The 19,117-nt window shown below is 37.9% G+C and overlaps 1 protein-coding gene across 5 annotated transcripts in view; it reads right to left on the reverse strand.

Moving 5' to 3' along the window:
* Positions 1-327: 327 nt before the first annotated feature.
* LOC132553145 (C-Jun-amino-terminal kinase-interacting protein 4-like) overlaps positions 328-19,117 on the reverse strand; it is an 88,507-nt gene continuing 69,717 nt past the window's right edge. For all 5 annotated transcript variants that reach the window (XM_060217364.1, XM_060217362.1, XM_060217363.1 and 2 more), the window contains 2 exons: positions 3,091-3,225; positions 328-2,067 (listed from right to left, as the gene is read on the reverse strand). In XM_060217364.1, coding sequence (XP_060073347.1) covers positions 1,964-2,067; positions 3,091-3,225 — 239 coding nt within the window. In that variant the 3' untranslated portion in view covers positions 328-1,963. The remainder of the gene's footprint in view (positions 2,068-3,090; positions 3,226-19,117) is intronic.

Here is a 19,117-nt window from a genome sequence, read left to right on the forward strand (position 1 = left end):
TCAAGCCAAATGAGCCGAGGTCAGTGCAGAAAATTAATGTCAGCTATGTCAACATTCAGCTTTTAGGTAACAGCCAATCAGCTTTAAGCTCAGCTAGCACACCAAATCAGCTGTAAATTTGGTCAGTACAGCCTGTCAGTTCTTTAAGTTAACAGCTAATAATTGTTACATTTCTCTTTAGCCTCAGTGACTAGGTCATCATCAAACCTTACTCTATGCCATGCAGATTTTTTCCACGTAGGAGAGGATGCAGGAGCTCTAAGATGAACTGCAAACTGACCAGTAGACTGACCAGCACTGACCAGTAGGCTGACCAGCACTGACCAGTACTGACCAGCAAACTGACCAGTAGACTGACCAGCAAACTGACCAGCACTGACTAGTAGACTGACCAGCAAACTGACCAGCACTGACCAGTAGACTGAACTGCAAACTGACCAGTAGGCTGACCAGCAGACTGACCAGTAGACTAAACAGCAAACTGACCAGTAGACTGAACTGCAAACTGACCAGTAGATTGACCAGCAAACTGACCAGCACTGACTAGTAGACTGACCAGCAAACTGACCAGCACTGACCAGTAGACTGAATTGCAAACTGACCAGTAGGCTGACCAGCAAACTGACCAGTAGACTAAACAGCAAACTGACCAGTAGACTGAATTGCAAACTGACCAGTAGACTGAGCAGCAAACTGACTAGTACACTGAACAGCACACTGACCAGCAAGCTGACCAGTTGACTGAACAGCAAGGTGACCAGTAGACTGACCAGCAAACTGACCAGTAAATTGACCAGTAGGCTGACCAGCAAACTGACCAGTAAATTGACCAGTAGACTGAACAGAGCAAACTGACCAACACAGTGATCAGTAGTCTGACCAGCAGAGCAAACAGTAGACTGACCAGTAATCACACAGGTAAATAGCTATCTCTTCAGTGTCTCCAACTGTGGCAGTGATAAACTATACACATATCCATCATCATCCTTAAAAGCAATTTGGTGTATTAAAGGAAATACAAAACACACTGGAGCTGGAGAAGACATCATGCCTTTCTCCAGTTACCAGAATATAGAATATGGCAGTTGTTTCCAAATCCCAACTCCAAAATAAATATTGCAGTTATTTGTATTCTCCTGACTCCGTCAGTAATGTCACAGTAACAGTCACTCAATATTTCAATAAATAAAACGTTGCAGGAATCAAATCTCATTAATTCATGAACATAGCTATTAATATCAACTCTAAACAGAAGTTGTGATTATAGGTAACAAATATGTTCAGTATAACATTTTTACACTAAGTGACATTGTTACTATGGCATTGTTGATATAAGGTGTTACTATGTCAATGATACTATTGTAAGGTGTTTCACAACACATCAATCTGATGTCATGGTATCAATACTTTTTCTAATACCAAAAATATATCAGACATAGAACTCAAATCATGATCCTGATGGGATTGTGCAACTTCATGAATTATCTGGAAATCTGATCCAAATGTAATTTACAACAGAAGTGGGACAACGACCTTTCTTCCAATGTCTGGTGTTAAATTGTTAACTTCCATGCTTTCTACGGCGTCATTTCAGTACACCACAATGGCAGTCCAGCTTGTGCAGGATGTTAAGGATTTGAGGTGATGTGGTGAAATTTAGTTGATATGATGACTGTATATAGCATGTCTCTTACCCAGCTGATTGCTTGTGTCTTTCAGTAACATTGGTTTGTGTCATGACAACAACACAATCACAAACAATTAATTAACTGATGACATCACTTTTGCCATAAAGACTGGTTATATCCCTGTAGCCATGGAAACCAGTGATATCATTGTTGCCATGGAGACTGATCACTATTTTTTATCATGGAAATTGATGACATCACTATTGTCAAAGTGACTGATGATTTTGTTGTCATGGCTATGGGTAGCATCACTGCTGTTATGGCTACTGCTGACATCATTCTGTACATGCTACCTCCCACACAATAAGATGACTTCTGTCTCCTTTGCTGAGTGAAACCTTCTTTTCTTCATCAATGAATTCTTCATCATCACCATCACCTATGGAAACATTCAAGAGAAACAGTTGAAGAAACCAAACATGTGCACCAAATTTTCAATGAAAAAATTAATGATGGCCACTTCTACATATCTAAGCAAAATAAATGCTTTAAAATTTGTTCCTAAGAAACATTTTCTTTGCTTTTAATGTTAATTGGATTAAGATAATGTCTACTAAAAAGAGGTTCCACCAATCAATGTGTTGAAAGGCATTTTGAATGAACCCTGAAATGACCTAAGACATGTACCATGATACCTACCCTGGATTGACCATTTTTGGTTAGCAGGATGTGATAGCTGACCTAGAATGACCTTTCTAGGTCAGTGAGTTGTGACAGCTGACCTGGAATGACCTTTCTAGGTCAGGGGGCCATCATAGCTACCCAGGAATGACCTTTCTAGGTCAGTGAGTTGTGATAGCTGACATGGAATGACCCTTATAGGTCAGGGGCCATGGTAGCTCAGTTGTCAGTGCTCTAAATATACCACTGAGCCTCTCTGATGTTTACCGAGATAGTCAAAGGAGATTCAAAATGACACTGGTCATATAAATACACAATTCTGGATCAAATGGGACCAACAGATACTGACAATTCTAAATCAACTGTGACTTTCTGATCCTGAAAATTCTAAATCAGTTGTGACTTTCTGATCCTGAAAATTCTAAATCAACTGTGACTTTCTGATCCTGAAAATTCTAAATCAGTTGTGACTTTCTGATCCTGAAAATTCTAAATCAGTTGTGACTTTCTGATCCTGAAAATTCTAAATCAACTGTGACTTTCTGATCCTGAAAATTCTAAATCAGTTGTGACTTTCTGATCCTGAAAATTCTAAATCAGTTGTGACTTTCTGATCCTGAAAATTCTAAATCAACTGTGACTTTCTGATCCTGAAAATTCTAAATCAACTGTGACTTTCTGATCCTGAAAATTCTAAATCAGTTGTGACTTTCTGATCCTGAAAATTCTAAATCAGTTGTGACTTTCTGATCCTGACAATTCTTTAACAGCTGTGACCTACCAATTCTAAAGTCAACATATCCTTCCCCTCCTGACAGGACAAGCTTTGTGTTAGAATTGGTAGCTGGCACTGCCTCATGACGATTGGTCGTCTCCTCTACATCTGACACAGCACTCATCCCCCTTCTTGCAGCACCTGAAACAGAAAAAGAAGTCTCCTGAATGTGTGTAGAGGCTGAAGCCTAGATACGTCATGATGTGTGAGACATTCGACCAGGGTAATGATTTCTGAGTGATTCTGTAGACAACAGACTTGGAAATTCTCAAACTCCACAAACAAATGTCAGACTCTCCTGATAAATAATAAATAACCATTTCTTGGAGGATTTCTGTTTTAACACCAGAATGAAACTTTGCAATAGAGAGTTTTGGAACTCTTACCCCACCAAAGCAGACTTCCACAAGCCAGCAACAGAGATTATTACACATCCATTCTCCAAGAATAACAATATATGCTTAATAAGAGGTCCAAGGGCCTTAACGGTCACCTGATCAAGTCACAATGCTTCTTGTACCATGTCATAGAAATTATTTTGGCAAAAATGTAAGATAAATTTAACTTTATTGTACACATAATGCAAATGTATATTGAAAGTAGATCAAGGTCATTCATATCAACAAACTTGGTAGACCTTCATCCCATCATGCTACAGGCTCCATATCAGTACCCTGAGCCTTGTGGTTATTGAGAAGAAGTCATTTGAATGGAAAGTTTAGGCAAGGTAGATGGATGGACTAAACATTATGGCTATAAATATGATAAAAATGCATGAAGACCAAGCAATCACTTTATTTACCACAAATCAGTCACAAGAATTTATTGTCTTTCTAACAACTTAATGCATATCAGTGCTTAAATCAGAAGGTGTTGTGTGGTGGTTTTGGTAAAATAGAGGCCCATTAGAAACATTCTGTAACGCTCCGCCAGCTTATATTGAACCCTTCAAATGAACTGACTGTGACCTCTCTCAAAGCCGACAGCAATAGAAACCTGAGGAGATTTGAACTCTGGTTTTATATTCATTAAACTGTTTTTGTCATTTAACTAAAGTGTCATGCTCAAAGCATCTTCATTAAAATACAGAGCTCTTCCTCAAAGCATCTTTATTAAAATGCAGAGCTCTTGCTCAAAACACCTTCATTAAAATGCAGAGCTCTTGTTCAAAGCATCTTCATTAAAATACAGAGCTCTTCCTCAAAGCATCTTTATCAAAATGCAGAGCTCTTGCTCAAAACACCTTCATTAAAATGCAGAGCTCTTGTTCAAAACATCTTCATTAAAATGCAGAGCTCTTGCTCAAAGCATCTTCATTAAAATGTAGAGCTCTTGTTCAAAACACCTTCATTAAAATGCAGAGCTCTTGTTCAAAGCATCTTCATTAAAATACAGAGCTCTTCCTCAAAGCATCTTTATTAAAATGCAGAGCTCTTGCTCAAAACACCTTCATTAAAATGCATTAAAATGAGCTCTTGTAAAATGCAAAACATCTTCATTAAAATGCAGAGCATCTTCATTAAAATACAGAGCTCTTGCTCAAAGCATCTTTATTAAAATGCAGAGCTCTTGCTCAAAACACCTTCATTAAAATGCAGAGCTCTTGTTCAAAGCATCTTCATTAAAATACAGAGCTCTTGCTCAAAGCATCTTCATTAAAATGCAGAGTTCTTGCTCAAAGCATCTTCATTAAAATGCAGAGCTCTTGCTCAAAACATCTTCATTGAAATGCAGTGCTTTTGCTCAAAGCATCTTTATTAAAATGCAGAGTTCTTGCTCAAAACATCTTTATTAAAATGCAGATCTCTTGCTAAAAATGTCTTTATTAAAATGCAGAGCTCTTGCTCAAAACATCTTCATTGAAATGCAGAGCTCTTGCTCAAAACATCTTCATTAAAATGCAGAGCTCTTGCTCAAAACATCTTCATTAAAATGCAGAGCTCTTGCTCAAAGCATCTTCATTAAAATGCAGAGCTCTTGCTCAAAACATCTTCATTAAAATGCAGTGCTTTTGCTCAAAACATCTTCATTAAAATGCAGTGCTTTTGCTCAAAGCATCTTTATTAACATGCAGTGCTTTTGCTCAAAGCATCTTTATTCAAATGCAGAGCTCTTGCTCAAAACATCTTTATTAAAATGTTATCAGGACGCGGGGCTCTTGCTTTGTTGCAGACAGCATGTTCCATTTCCAGCAGTGGTCCAATTTGTATTGAACATCTCAAATCAATCAATATTTAAGATGTACAGACATAAAAATTGTTTATTTTTAGACAAACCTGTCGTAATTATGTCTCCAAAGTGTGTTTGATCATTTTTACTGATGAAACAAACCTAATGCTCTAGGTGAGTTAACATCTCCAGAAAATTACAGCTATTCAAATTTTTTTGCTGAAGTGAAGCATTTAACATTTCTCACTGGGCAAACAGAGGGTGACATACATGTGTGAACATTTGTATTCTAGTCCATGGTGTTGTATTCTAGGCTATATTAGGATTTCACATCCAATTCATTATCAACAAATTGCCACATGCATGTTATTCCCCTTAGGGGAACTCTCTCTGTACGAGTTTAATGGGTCCAAATGTTGTGTAAGAAATTAAATTGTGGTGAAGCCTCAGGTCAATGGTGCCACAAACACCACACACTATTTCTCATCAGCCATTAGGGAATTTTGTGATTGTTCAGTCATTAAAATACATAGAAATTACTCCAAAATAAGTTATTATTTAAGTCAAGTTGTTTGCTATGTAATGGTTTGAATTAGGACTAGTAGTCCCTGGGAGGAATCCCTTAACTTAAATATAAATGGTAATTTGATGTGATTCAAGCCTTTAGGACTGAGCTACCAAGTTACTTTAAGTCAGTAGGGGACAGATTTATAAGAATTTGAGATACACATATATTCAGCATTCATTGATCAAATAATCAAGCTCTTGTCACTAACAGCTGGTTGTTTTCAGAGTCAAATTACAAGGAATATATTGTACAAGTTCCAACCCTGGTATTATACATCATGTTTAGATGAGTGTAAGATTCTCTTCATCACATAATAAATGAATATGAAAAAATATGGCAGAAATCTAATAACTGATAAACAAGAGGCCCATAGGGCCTGTATCACTGACTTGATTAGGCTCACTGAAATTGCTTTATCAAAGTAAATGAAAAACATCTAAAAGATTTAAATCTATTTTCCCTATTAGGCCTGCCCATTTGCCTCATGGGAATGTAACGTATCGTTATACCAAATTAAGTTCCCTCCACCCATAGATGCTTCAGACTAAATTAGGACAAATTAAGTTATTCCTAAAATTTAAGAACAATTCTTATAAATTTGCCATATTTCCCTTTGTGCCCAACCCCAGGGGGCCATGACACACAGTTTACACAAAAGAGGGCAACGGCCCTTAATGGTTGTCTGACAATCAGTGTATAGATAGATCATAGAACTTGATGATGGTGGCCTGACAAATTTGGTGGATTCATTTTCCTAGAAAGTATCAGAATTTGAGAGAGATTTACTTGGCACTTCTCAAGAAAGAGTGATAACAAACTTGCAAAGTCAAAATCCAAGTTTGCCACCTGTCGGCCATTTTGATTATCTGACCAATCCCAGAATTAAAATGAGCACAACTACAGACTAAGGGAACCTACATAGGAAATTAGAGAGGGATCCACTCGGTACTTCTCAAGACATAGCAATAACAAAATTTCAATGTTGAAATCCAAGATGGCCATTTGCTGACTATTTCATGTTTTCCGATCAAACCCAAAATCAAACAGACACAACTTAGAACCAAGATGAACCTGCATATGAAATTTGAGAAAGCTCTATGCTGTAGTTCTTGAGAAATAACGATAACAAATTTTAAAAGTCAAAATCCAAGATACCTGTAGTCCATTTTCTTTTTCTGATCTGACCTAAAATTAGATGGGAACAACTGGAAACCAAGCTAACATAGGAAATTTGAGGAAGATCCAACAAGTACCTCTCAAGAAATAGCGATAACAAAAATTGTTTATGGACAGATGGACGGATGGACCACAGACGTAGGGCAATTTGAAAAGTCCAACAAATGGTGACGGTGGGCTAACAATTGAACCTCTGTCTCACTCGAATGCTTCAGACCAAAGGGCAAAATATCCTTACATTCATATAGAAGGAACTCATTTTCCCTATTGGGCCCTGCACCTGAGAGATCCACTGTGTATACAAAATGGTTTCATGCTTCAGACAAAATTTGGGGAAAATCTAATCATTCCTACAGGACGAGTAGGATTTGAAAGAATTTGCTCTATTTCCCCTATTGGGCAGTGTCGTTCCTGCCCCAGGGTCCCAATATCCAGCCTTTAAACAAAACGGATTCTCCTTCACTTGAGAATGTTTCAGGTAAATTAGTGCAAAATTCAACCATTACTACATGAGGAGTTGACGCATGATTCACTTCGCATAACACACGACGCATGATGACGGACGAAGCATGATGACTATAGGTCATCTTGACCCTGCAGGTTAGATGACATAAAAAGGGACATTACTCCAGAATCAGACATCATTCAGTAAGGGGACATGACTTCAATAAGGGACATCACACGAAGAATGTCTTGTCATGATATGTCACTCATAGATAGAGTTTTAATCCTCTAACATCCACAACCAGCCAGAGAACACATGTACAGCCACAAAAGAATCAAATATGGTTTTTATAAGAAAACGAAATTTGAAATGAAAACGTGATGCAGATGTGGAGGTTTCCAGATAAGGAGATTTAATGGGCATATCCAATCAAAGTTAGGTTATCGTCACGAAATATAATATTCTCCTGCACTGTTTCAGAAATGTCAGAAGTTAATGAGCTCAAAAAACACACAACTTCAACAATAGTGTTATCATTGCCATATTCACAGATGCTGCTAGAAACTCATTTAACGTTGCCTTTCAATCTATTTTCTAAATGTCAACATCAGAAAATGTTTATTATTTTCTCTCTATGGAGATGAAAAGCAAGACTGTCATTTAATGTCCGTTTCAGGATACAAGAATACTGTCTATATCTCATTAATAGGCCTATATTGATATCTAATAGGGTGGTGACAAACATAGCAACTTGAGATGAAGGTACTTCCTTGTCAGATAAGAGAAGAGGTTCATACCATAATTTACCAACCTGATGGAAGTTTTCACATGAGGTCCATATCACAATCTACAAACCTGACAGTAGTAGCCACATGACAAGGTTCATATAACAATTTATTAACCTGACAGAAGTTTTCACATGAGGTCCATATCACAATCTACAAACCTGACAGTAGTAGCCACATGACAAGGTTCATACAACAATTTATTAACCTGACAAAAGTTTTCACATGATGAGGTCCATATCACAATCTACAAACCTGACAGTAGCAGTCACATGACAAGGTTCATAAAACAATTTATTAACCTGACAGAAGTTTTCACATGATGAGGTCCATATCACAATCTACAAACCTGACAGTAGTAGTCACATGACAAGGTTCATACCACAATTTATCAACCTGATGATAGGTTATGTTCCAAAATGCATTTTTTCTATGAAAATTACAGTAAAGTTTAAAAAAATCTTTTCCCCAGGAAGAAATAAGAGACCCATTTTGGTAATTAAAGCATTTTCCAAGCTTCCATTCATGTATAACATTTGTTTCTACCACACCTGGGAGTTGAGAAGAAGATTTCTGAAATTTATGTCAATTTGACCCCTATCATACCAATCCGTCAGCTCCTTTGTTGTCAGCCAGGATCAATATGGGCATTCCATCATGTCTTCATCCTTTGCTCATAATGCTAGCCAAGTTTGAAATATTTTGAAAATTTCGTTGGGCTTCATCCTAGGGACATACCAGCCAAATTTTCTGCCTCTAGGCCTCTTAGTTTATGAGAAAAAGTCATTTAAATGTTTAAACAAATTTGACATCTGTGACTTTGAACATTGGTCAAGGTCATTTCTTTTCACAAACTTTATTGGGCTTCATCCTAGGAACATATTAGCAAAATATCAAAACATTTGGTCCATTGGTTGTTATTTAATGTCAGACGACATTGGAAGGAGCCCTTCCCGCAGGTTGCAGGGAGTGGAGTAACAGGGCATAAAACAAGCAGTCTTATCACAGGAGACCCTAGACAACTTCATTCAATATTTCAAGCAAAACACATATTCATCAAATGAAACCTCCCACGATTCACAGAAAACAAATATGGAGCCGGAGATCATTCGTGTTGTTTACTTATCACAGATGTCAAGATATTCCCAGAGTTCCAATCATATGAAGCCAATAAAGGGGGAGAGTACTTGCTTAAAGTAGACAAAATGTGGACCTCATTGTCAGCACCTGTGGCTGTAAATCTCAACACAAGATATAATACTACAACAAGAGGGACATGGAACTTAACAGTCATCTAACAATCATGGATGGACAAACCACAGAATTGCAGATGAAAGTCTGACAAATCTGAGGAATTCCCATCATGATATTTTAGACCACATTTGATATAAATCCATTCAAGCATTAAGGAAGAATAGCAGTTTGAAGTAAAGTCATTGACCAACTTTCATATATTGGGCCCCACTCCCAGGTCCCTAGGGGTCAAATCACCTTTCTGAATTTGGGAATTCATTGCCCACCCCTACTGATGTTTCAGATAAAATTTGAATGAAATCCATTTAAGCATTAAGGAAGAGTAGCATTTTGAAGCAAAATATCAACTAATTTCCCATTTGGGGCCCTCTCCTAAAGTCCCTTGGGATCTAATCAACTTATGAATTTTAGAAATGATGACCCACATACAACAATGTTTCAGATCAAATTCAGTTGAAATCTACCTAGGCATTTAGGAAGTGTAGCATTCTAAAGCAAAATATTGACTAACTTCTCCTTTTGAAGCCCTATCCCTAAGTCTTTAGGGGTCGAATCAACTTTCTGAATATATGAAATGATTTCCCACTTTCAATGATGTTTTAGCGATGATTATAATCTTTATCTACCAAGTCCAAATGCCTGGAAGTCATTTTGTTTCCTCCGATCAGTCCCAAAATCAAATACACACAAGGAGAGACCAAAGGGAACATACAAATGAAATTTGAGAGATATCCATTCAGTACTAAATAGAAAATAGTAATAACAATATCTTTACTAAGCAAAATCCAAGATGGCTGCATGTCGGCCATTTTGTTTTTCTGATCAGTTCCGAACTCAAACAGGCACAATTAGGGACCTACAGGAACCTATACACAATATTTGAGAAAGATCTATAGAGTAACAAACTTTGGAAGGCAAAATCCAAGATGGCCACCTTTTGGCCATTTTAATTTTTCTGATCAGACCCCAAATTGATTCAGCATAACTAGGGACCAAGGAGAACCTACGAAATTTAAGAAAGATCCATCCTGTACTTCTCAAGAAATAGCAATAACAAACTTTCAAAGTCAAAATCAAAGATGGCCACCTTTTGGCCATTTTGTTTCTCTGATCAGTCCCAAAAAAGAAATGGGCACAACTAGAGACTGACGGGAACCTACATACAAAATTTGAGAGATCCATCTCTTCCCTTTTAAGAAATAGTGATAACAAAAATTGTTTACAGACAGATGGACAGACCATAGACTCCGAGCGATTTGAATAGTCCTCCATCATCAGATGGCGGGCTAAAAAAACATAATATAATGAGTAAAACAAAGAGACAATTAGTAACAAAACACTGTGAAAATTTCTACTACATAATTAATGTTTTAATGCATTGTAAGAAACACATATTAATCTAATGAAAGAAAATGTAGAAAAAGACTAGAGACATTGACTTTTACTGATAAAACCGTGGTAGGACTAAACATCTTATTAACACTATCCTCATACAACACTACTCAACTGTGCTGACAAAGCCAAAAGAACTGATTGTAAAATACCCAAATGAGGAGATTTTCTCAGTAAATTCTAGCTAGTGGTTGAACAAGTAGTAATCTTACAGACAATTTGCCCTGACAAATAGGCCAAGTATGATACGGGATTAATTGATCGGAAAGTGATGGGTGTTTTGCTCCCCTCGGACTGCTATTCCTGGGGCCTGTATTTACACTGCCTGGTAAACACATATACGCCAAGAGCATTGTTTTCATTATTTCAAGATATTGATTAACGGGTACCAGCTGATATGGACAGCAAGCTTGAGATTCAAAAGACAATGCGCATCATCATGTGTAAGATAAACTGCTATTAGTCAATATTGCTCACTGACAAGTCTGTGCAGTAGACATCTCCTCATTATTGATAACTGCATTACCCACCACAAAATGCTTGTCGATATAAAAGTAAAGAAATAAACTTCTAACGGAGGAGAATATTCTTTTATTTCAAAATCAACTTTACTGCGATGGCTATAGCAGAGGAGTTCTCAGAAAAATATATAAAGTACATTTTGTATTGATATTACTTGAGAAAGAGGTCCCGTACTAGCACAGTACAGATGTCAGCACCTAATATCTATAAATTCGACAAAAATATATATTTGATTGGTGAAATTTTTGGAAAAAAATGTGACCAAGGCGACTTTTATACAGAGTATGACACATACAAGTCTGTTCTCCATTAGATGATGAACAATTCTGAAGTGATGTTGCCATAAAAAGTAGCACAAAGCTATATACATCAGCCACATAGATAGGAGGGTTTTATCTGGTATTGACTTTTAGGAAGAATAATGCCGAGATTGTATGAGTGGAATGTAAGGTAGAATGCCGTTGGATGCAAGACCAATCTTCTATGTATGATCTTGATTTCATAGATTGGAGACAATCTGATACAGCCTGGAGAGGATGGACACATACAACATGAGTGCCATTCTCATTAACTCCAGTTCTAGACCCGGCTGATGCTCCGATATTGACAGAAAACTGGCAACTATACGAATCCCATTGGCGAATGTTTTGATATGTTTCCTTGACTAGCTATAGGAGAACAAAGACTTATTAACATGATTTATCACCAATCTAGCCATACAGCCATTCTGATTGAGGCTATTAACCACGGACCTTTCAGATCTTGGTTAAATATTGGTGTTTTATTTATCAAGAATGACACAGCGGATCTGTGACACTGTTTACAAGAGGTGACCATGATTGATCTAATTCTAATTGTCAACATGATTTCATTGAATACACCACTCTTGATTAATAGATTGTTTCCTGTTCTACAAACTGTTTCTTGTTTTTACCACAGTTGAATATTCTACCCAGTGTTTCCTGTCTTAATCACTGTTGAATATTCTACCTACTGTCTCCTATCACTGTTGAATATTCTACCCACTGTCTCCTATCTGTTGAATATTCTACCCACTGTCTCCTATCACTGTTGAATATTCTACCCATTGTCTCCTATCACTGTTGAATATTCTACCGACTGTCTCCTATCACTGTTGAATATTCTACCGACTGTCTCCTATCTGTTGAATATTCTACCCACTGTCTCCTATCACTGTTGAATATTCTACCCACTGTCTCCTATCACTGTTGGATATTCTACCCACTGTCTCCTATCCATGTTGAATATTCTACCAACTGTCTCCTATCACTGTTGAATATTCTACCCACTGTCTCCTATCTGTTGAATATTCTACCCACTGTCTCCTATCACTGTTGAATATTCTACCCACTGTCTCCTATCTGTTGAATATTCTACCCACTGTCTCCTATCACTGTTGAATATTCTACCTACTGTCTCCTATCTGTTGAATATTCTACCCACTGTCTCCTATCACTGTTGAATATTCTACCCAGTGTGTCCTATCACTGTTGAATATTCTACCCACTGTCTCCTATCACTGTTGAATATTCTACCCACTGTCTCCTATCACTGTTGAATATTCTACCCACTGTCTCCTATCACTGTTGAATATTCTACCTACTGTCTCCTATCTGTTGAATATTCTACCCACTGTCTCCTATCACTGTTGAATATTCTACCCACTGTCTCCTATCACTGTTGAATATTCTACCCACTGTCTCCTATCACTGTTGAATATTCTACCTACTGTCTCCTATCTGTTGAATATTCTACCCACTGTCTCCTATCACTGTTGAATATTCTACCCACTGTCTCCTATCACTGTTGAATATTCTACCCACTGTCTCCTATCTGTTGAATATTCTACCCACTGTCTCCTATCACTGTTGAATATTCTACCCACTGTCTCCTATCTGTTGAATATTCTACCCACTGTCTCCTATCACTGTTGAATATTCTACCCACTGTCTCCTATCTGTTGAATATTCTACCCACTGTCTCCCACTGTCTCCTATCACTGTTGAATATTCTACCCAGTGTGTCCTATCACTGTTGAATATTCTACCCACTGTCTCCTATCACTGTTGAATATTCTACCCACTGTCTCCTATCTGTTGAATATTCTACCCACTGTCTCCTATCACTATTCAATGTTTTGTATCCTGTGGTATCTTGTTAACATGTTGGTAAGCTGCGTCTTATTCTGTTGAGACATTGATGTATGAACTGTCTGTAATAGCAGGTCATCATAATAGCTAAATGAGATGTGAAATGACAATCACCAATGACACAGCACCCTTAAATAACAGGGTTGTCAGCCAAATATGGAGATTTGGGTTACCCTGTCAAGGCCCTTTGGCTGTGAGTTGGTCTCTAATGACCTAGTGGGTGGTGGAACTCATTTATACTGATCATAACAGGACATCAGGGAAAGGTCACTTGTGAACATCAGACATACAAAATGATTTCTCAAACCCAGGGAATGCTGATTGGGATACGTTTGATGACAGCAAAATGACAGCTAGAAGACACGATATCTTTCTGCATTTATCTGCTTCATGTCAAAATAATTTGATAACTCCAGACGGTACACATCTTACTACCACAAAAAATTCAGGTAAACAGCAGGATATAGTTCTCATGTAGATATATATTGCAAAATATGCTGTAGATAAATGCTTTTATTTAATCAATTTCATTCATAGATGTGTCTTTCAACATAACAGAATTTAATATATCTTGATAACCTAACTGTTTGATGGGATATGTCCTTAAAGCAAATGAACTGTGTTTTTTTTGGTTGAGGACAAATTCTAACAGGTTTAAAGGCAACATTTTTAGAGATATCAAAGTCAACATTTTCAAACGTATTTTTCTTAACAATAATTACAACATAACAATACTAAAGAGATACAGAATATGAGGAAAAGAAATGTCTTTTTAGCCGTAATGTTGAAGAGGTACGAACTATGACATACCTGTTGGACCAGCCCGATGCTAATGAAACATACATGCAGCAGAACACTAAAAAACTTGCTCCTGTAAACATTAAAGTCTCTACAAGTTTAATCTATCTTGGATCTCCCCTCTGACAATGCTGATGTCCTCGGACAGATATGCTACTTTTGTCTCACCAGACACATCATGCCATGCCAAACTGGAATGTACACAAGTTCTGGGAATGTTCACGTTGTACTGCCAGACAGAAAGTTCCATGTTGTTTTACAATTCTATGTTATTACACTTAAGGGTGTATACTACATTCACTGTCAGGAACTTCTGTTACTTTACAATATTATGATATTACACTTAAGGGTGTATACTACATTCACTCTCAGGAACTTCTGTTACTTTACAATATTATGATATTACACTTAAGGGTGTATACTACATTCATTCTCAGGAACCTCCATGTCATGTTATCACACTTAAGGTTCTACATTATTAAACAGACTGGTTGATGTTAAGAACAATCCTAATTATAATGTCTTAGTAATTCTATTGAGTGACTCCCTGCATACCCGTGGTATTTATCTTCCAGTGGTTGAACAACCTAAGGTCCTTACCTATCTACCGGACCTGCGTTGGCTGCTTCTCTAGATTATTTTACAAATCTTTTACAAAACTTGAAGCAGTATACTACATTTACTGTGAACATTCATACATATACTTCCTTTAAAAAAAAGAGATCTCTTCAATTGATTTCCTTTTCTGTAGCTAAGTGAGACTCCTAACATTTAAAGTAGATTTGACACCAATGGTCGTCAAGAGATATAAACTTCCTGTATGGCTTTTGAACATATGTTTATTCATCAGTACCATATTATATGATGTGTGGATACTTCCCTACTACACAATACCTATCCACACTACCAGGCTACAGAGAAGGTTAAGTACTGTTATATACTAGTAAGGTGCCTTACTACCTGTTGACTAAGTGGCCAGGTTTAATAAAGCAGGAAATTCAGCCGTTCTCGTTAGCACAGACAGTACCTAGCAATCAAAGTGAACTGTCAGAGGATTGGGGAGAGCTTGGAAGAACAATAACATATATACATCCTCTGCTGTTTCCAACCCACTTCTAATTTTTGCACAGTATATTATTGCTGGCCTGAAAGATGATTTGTGACACAATATCTTCTATTAGGCATCAGGTTATTGTGTATCTTCAATACCAGGGATCTCATGTCTCAGATTTTGTGTGTAAAGGGCCCACTGTAAGACAGTTGTGATGCCATACAGTCTGACTAATATGATGAATTATAAATTTGGCAAGATATTGAATTTTTTCAGTGATTTTCATAATCTGCACCAAACTGCAGTTTGAATACTGATATTTACATCCTGTAACAATCATTAACCCAGTAGTAATTTTAATTTGTCATTCCTGGAAATGAATTTTCATGTCTCATCAAGTGCTATTGTGAGAACTTTCTATTTCCTTTTGAAATGGTACTGATTTCCATTATTTCAATTCTTTGCTGTCTGAGAAAGTAATACCTGATTACAGATAACTACAATATGCAAGTGAAGATCACAACACTGCTGGGAAACATGCCCAGAGTAACGTTTTACCAGCAAGAGTAACATTTAATCAGCACAAGACAAAACCTATTACTATGTATATCCTACAAAAAGATAAACATAAAATTTCTAAGTTAAAAGTAACAGGGTGGGATTATTATAAATATGGGCGCACTTTTCACCAGGAATGGATTTACTATTGGATAAATGGTTTCAATGTTGGTCGATTTTATTATCAGACTCACAATACTAGATTTCATTCAAAGACAAGATGATAACATTGCTAATTATTATAGAGATACCTGAACAGTCCCTGGGTCTATAGTAAATAGAGATAACTGAACAGTCCCCAGGACTATAGTAAATAGAGATACCTGAACAGTCCCCAGGACTATAGTAAATAGAGATACCTGAACAGTCCCCAGGACTATAGTAAATAGAGATACCTGGACAGTCCCCAGGACTAAAGTAAATAGAGATACCTGAACAGTCCCCAGGACTATAGTAAATAGAGATACCTGAACAGTCCCCAGGACTATAGTAAATAGAGATACCTGAACAGTCCCCAGGACTATAGTAAATAGAGATACCTGAACAGTCCCTGGGTCCCTGGAACAGTCCCCAGGACTATAGTAAATAGAGATACCTGAACAGTCCCCAGGTCTATAGTAAATAGAGATACCTGAACAGTCCCCAGGTCTATAGTAAATAGAGATAACTGAACAGTCCCTGGGTCTATAGTAAATAGAGATAACTGAACAGTCCCCAGGACTATAGTAAATAGAGATACCTGAACAGTCCCCAGGACTATAGTAAATAGAGATACCTGAACAGTCCCCAGGACTATAGTAAATAGAGATACCTGAACAGTCCCCAGGACTATAGTAAATAGAGATACCTGAACAGTCCCTGGGTCTATAGTAAATAGAGATACCTGAACAGTCCCTGGGTCTATAGTAAATAGAGATACCTGAACAGTCCCCAGGACTATAGTAAATAGAGATACCTGAACAGTCCCCAGGACTATAGTAAATAGAGATACCTGAACAGTCCCCAGGTCTGTAGTAAATAGAGATACCTGGACAGTCCCCAGGTCTGTAGTAAATAGAGATACCTGAACAGTCCCCAGGACTATAGTAAATAGAGATACCTGAACAGTCCCCAGGACTGTAGTAAATAGAGATACCTGAACAGTCCCCAGGACTATAGTAAATAGAGATACCTGAACAGTCCCCAGGACTATAGTAAATAGAGATACCTGAACAGTCCCCAGGACTATAGTAAATAGAGATACCTGAAACAGTCCCCAGGACTATAGTAAATAGAGATATCTGAACAGTCCCATGGACTATAGTAAATAGAGATACCTGAACAGTCCCCAGGACTATAGTAAATAGAGATACCTGAACAGTCCCCAGGACTATAGTAAATAGAGATACCTGAACAGTCCCCAGGACTATAGTAAATAGAGATACCTGAACAGTCCCCAGGACTATAGTAAATAGAGATACCTGAACAGTCCCCAGGACTATAGTAAATAGAGATACCTGAACAGTCCCCAGGACTATAGTAAATAGAGATACCTGAACAGTCCCCAGGACTATAGTAAATAGAGATACCTGAACAGTCCCCAGGACTATAGTAAATAGAGATACCTGAACAGTCCCCAGGTCTATAGTAAATAGAGATACCTGAACAGTCCCCAGGACTATAGTACATAGAGATACCTGAACAGTCCCCAGGACTATAGTAAATAGCGACACCTGAACAGTCCCCAGGACTATAGTACATAGAGATACCTGAACAGTCCCCAGGACTATAGTAAATAGAGATACCTGAACAGTCCCTGGGTCTATAGTAAATAGAGATACCTGAACAGTCCCCAGGACTATAGTAAATAGAGATACCTGAACACCTGAACAGTCCCCAGGACTATGAACAGTAAATAGAGATACCTGAACAGTCCCCAGGGACTAAATAGAGTGAACAGTCCCCAGGACTATAGTAAATAGAGATACCTGAACAGTCCCCAGGACTATAGTAAATAGAGATACCTGAACAGTCCCCAGGACTATAGTAAATAGAGATACCTGAACAGTCCCCAGGACTATAGTAAATAGAGATACCTGAACAGTCCCCAGGACTATAGTAAATAGAGATACCTGAACAGTCCCCAGGACTATAGTAAATAGAGATACCTGAACAGTCCCTGGGTCTATAGTAAATAGAGATACCTGAACAGTCCCCAGGACTATAGTAAATAGAGATGCCTGAACAGTCCCCAGGACTATAGTAAATAGAGATACCTGAACAGTCCCCAGGACTATAGTAAATAGAGATACCTGAACAGTCCCCAGGACTGTAGTAAATAGAGATACCTGAACAGTCCCCAGGACTATAGTAAATAGAGATACCTGAACAGTCCCCAGGACTATAGTAAATAGAGATACCTGAACAGTCCCCAGGTCTATAGTAAATAGAGATGCCTGAACAGTCCCCAGGACTATAGTAAATAGAGATACCTGAACAGTCCCCAGGTCTATAGTAAATAGAGATACCTGAACAGTCCCCAGGACTATAGTAAATAGAGATGCCTGAACAGTCCCCAGGACTGTAGTAAATAGAGATACCTGAACAGTCCCCAGGTCTATAGTAAATAGAGATACCTGAAGGGTCCCTGGGTCTATAGTAAATACCTGTGAAGTCTCCTGTACTATCAATCACAGAAATAACTGTGAAGTTTCAAGGATCATAGCTAACATAGATATCTGGGCAGTCTCCTCTACCAAAATTAACAGAAAAACCTGTGAAGCCCCCAGAACCACAATTAACAGAGGTAGCTGTGAAGTCCCCAGAACCACAGTTAGCACAGATATCCATGAAGTCCCCAGAACCACAGTTAACACAGATATCCCTGATATCCCCAGAACCACAGTTAGCACAGATATCCATGACATCCCCAGAACCACAGTTAGCACAGATATCCCTGAAGTCCCCAGAACCACAGTTAGCACAGATATCCCTGAAGTCCCCAGAACCACAGTTAGCACAGATATCCATGAAGTCCCCAGAACCACAGTTAACACAGATATCCCTGAAGTCCCCAGAACCACAGTTAACACAGATATCCATGAAGTCCCCAGAACCACAGTTAGCACAGATATCCCTGAAGTCCCCAGAACCACAGTTAACACA

Source organism: Ylistrum balloti, unplaced genomic scaffold (genome assembly GCF_031769215.1).
Source record: "Ylistrum balloti isolate Yb309-2 unplaced genomic scaffold, AGI_CSIRO_Ybal_v1 Utg370298, whole genome shotgun sequence".
NCBI lineage: Eukaryota > Metazoa > Mollusca > Bivalvia > Pectinida > Pectinidae > Ylistrum > Ylistrum balloti.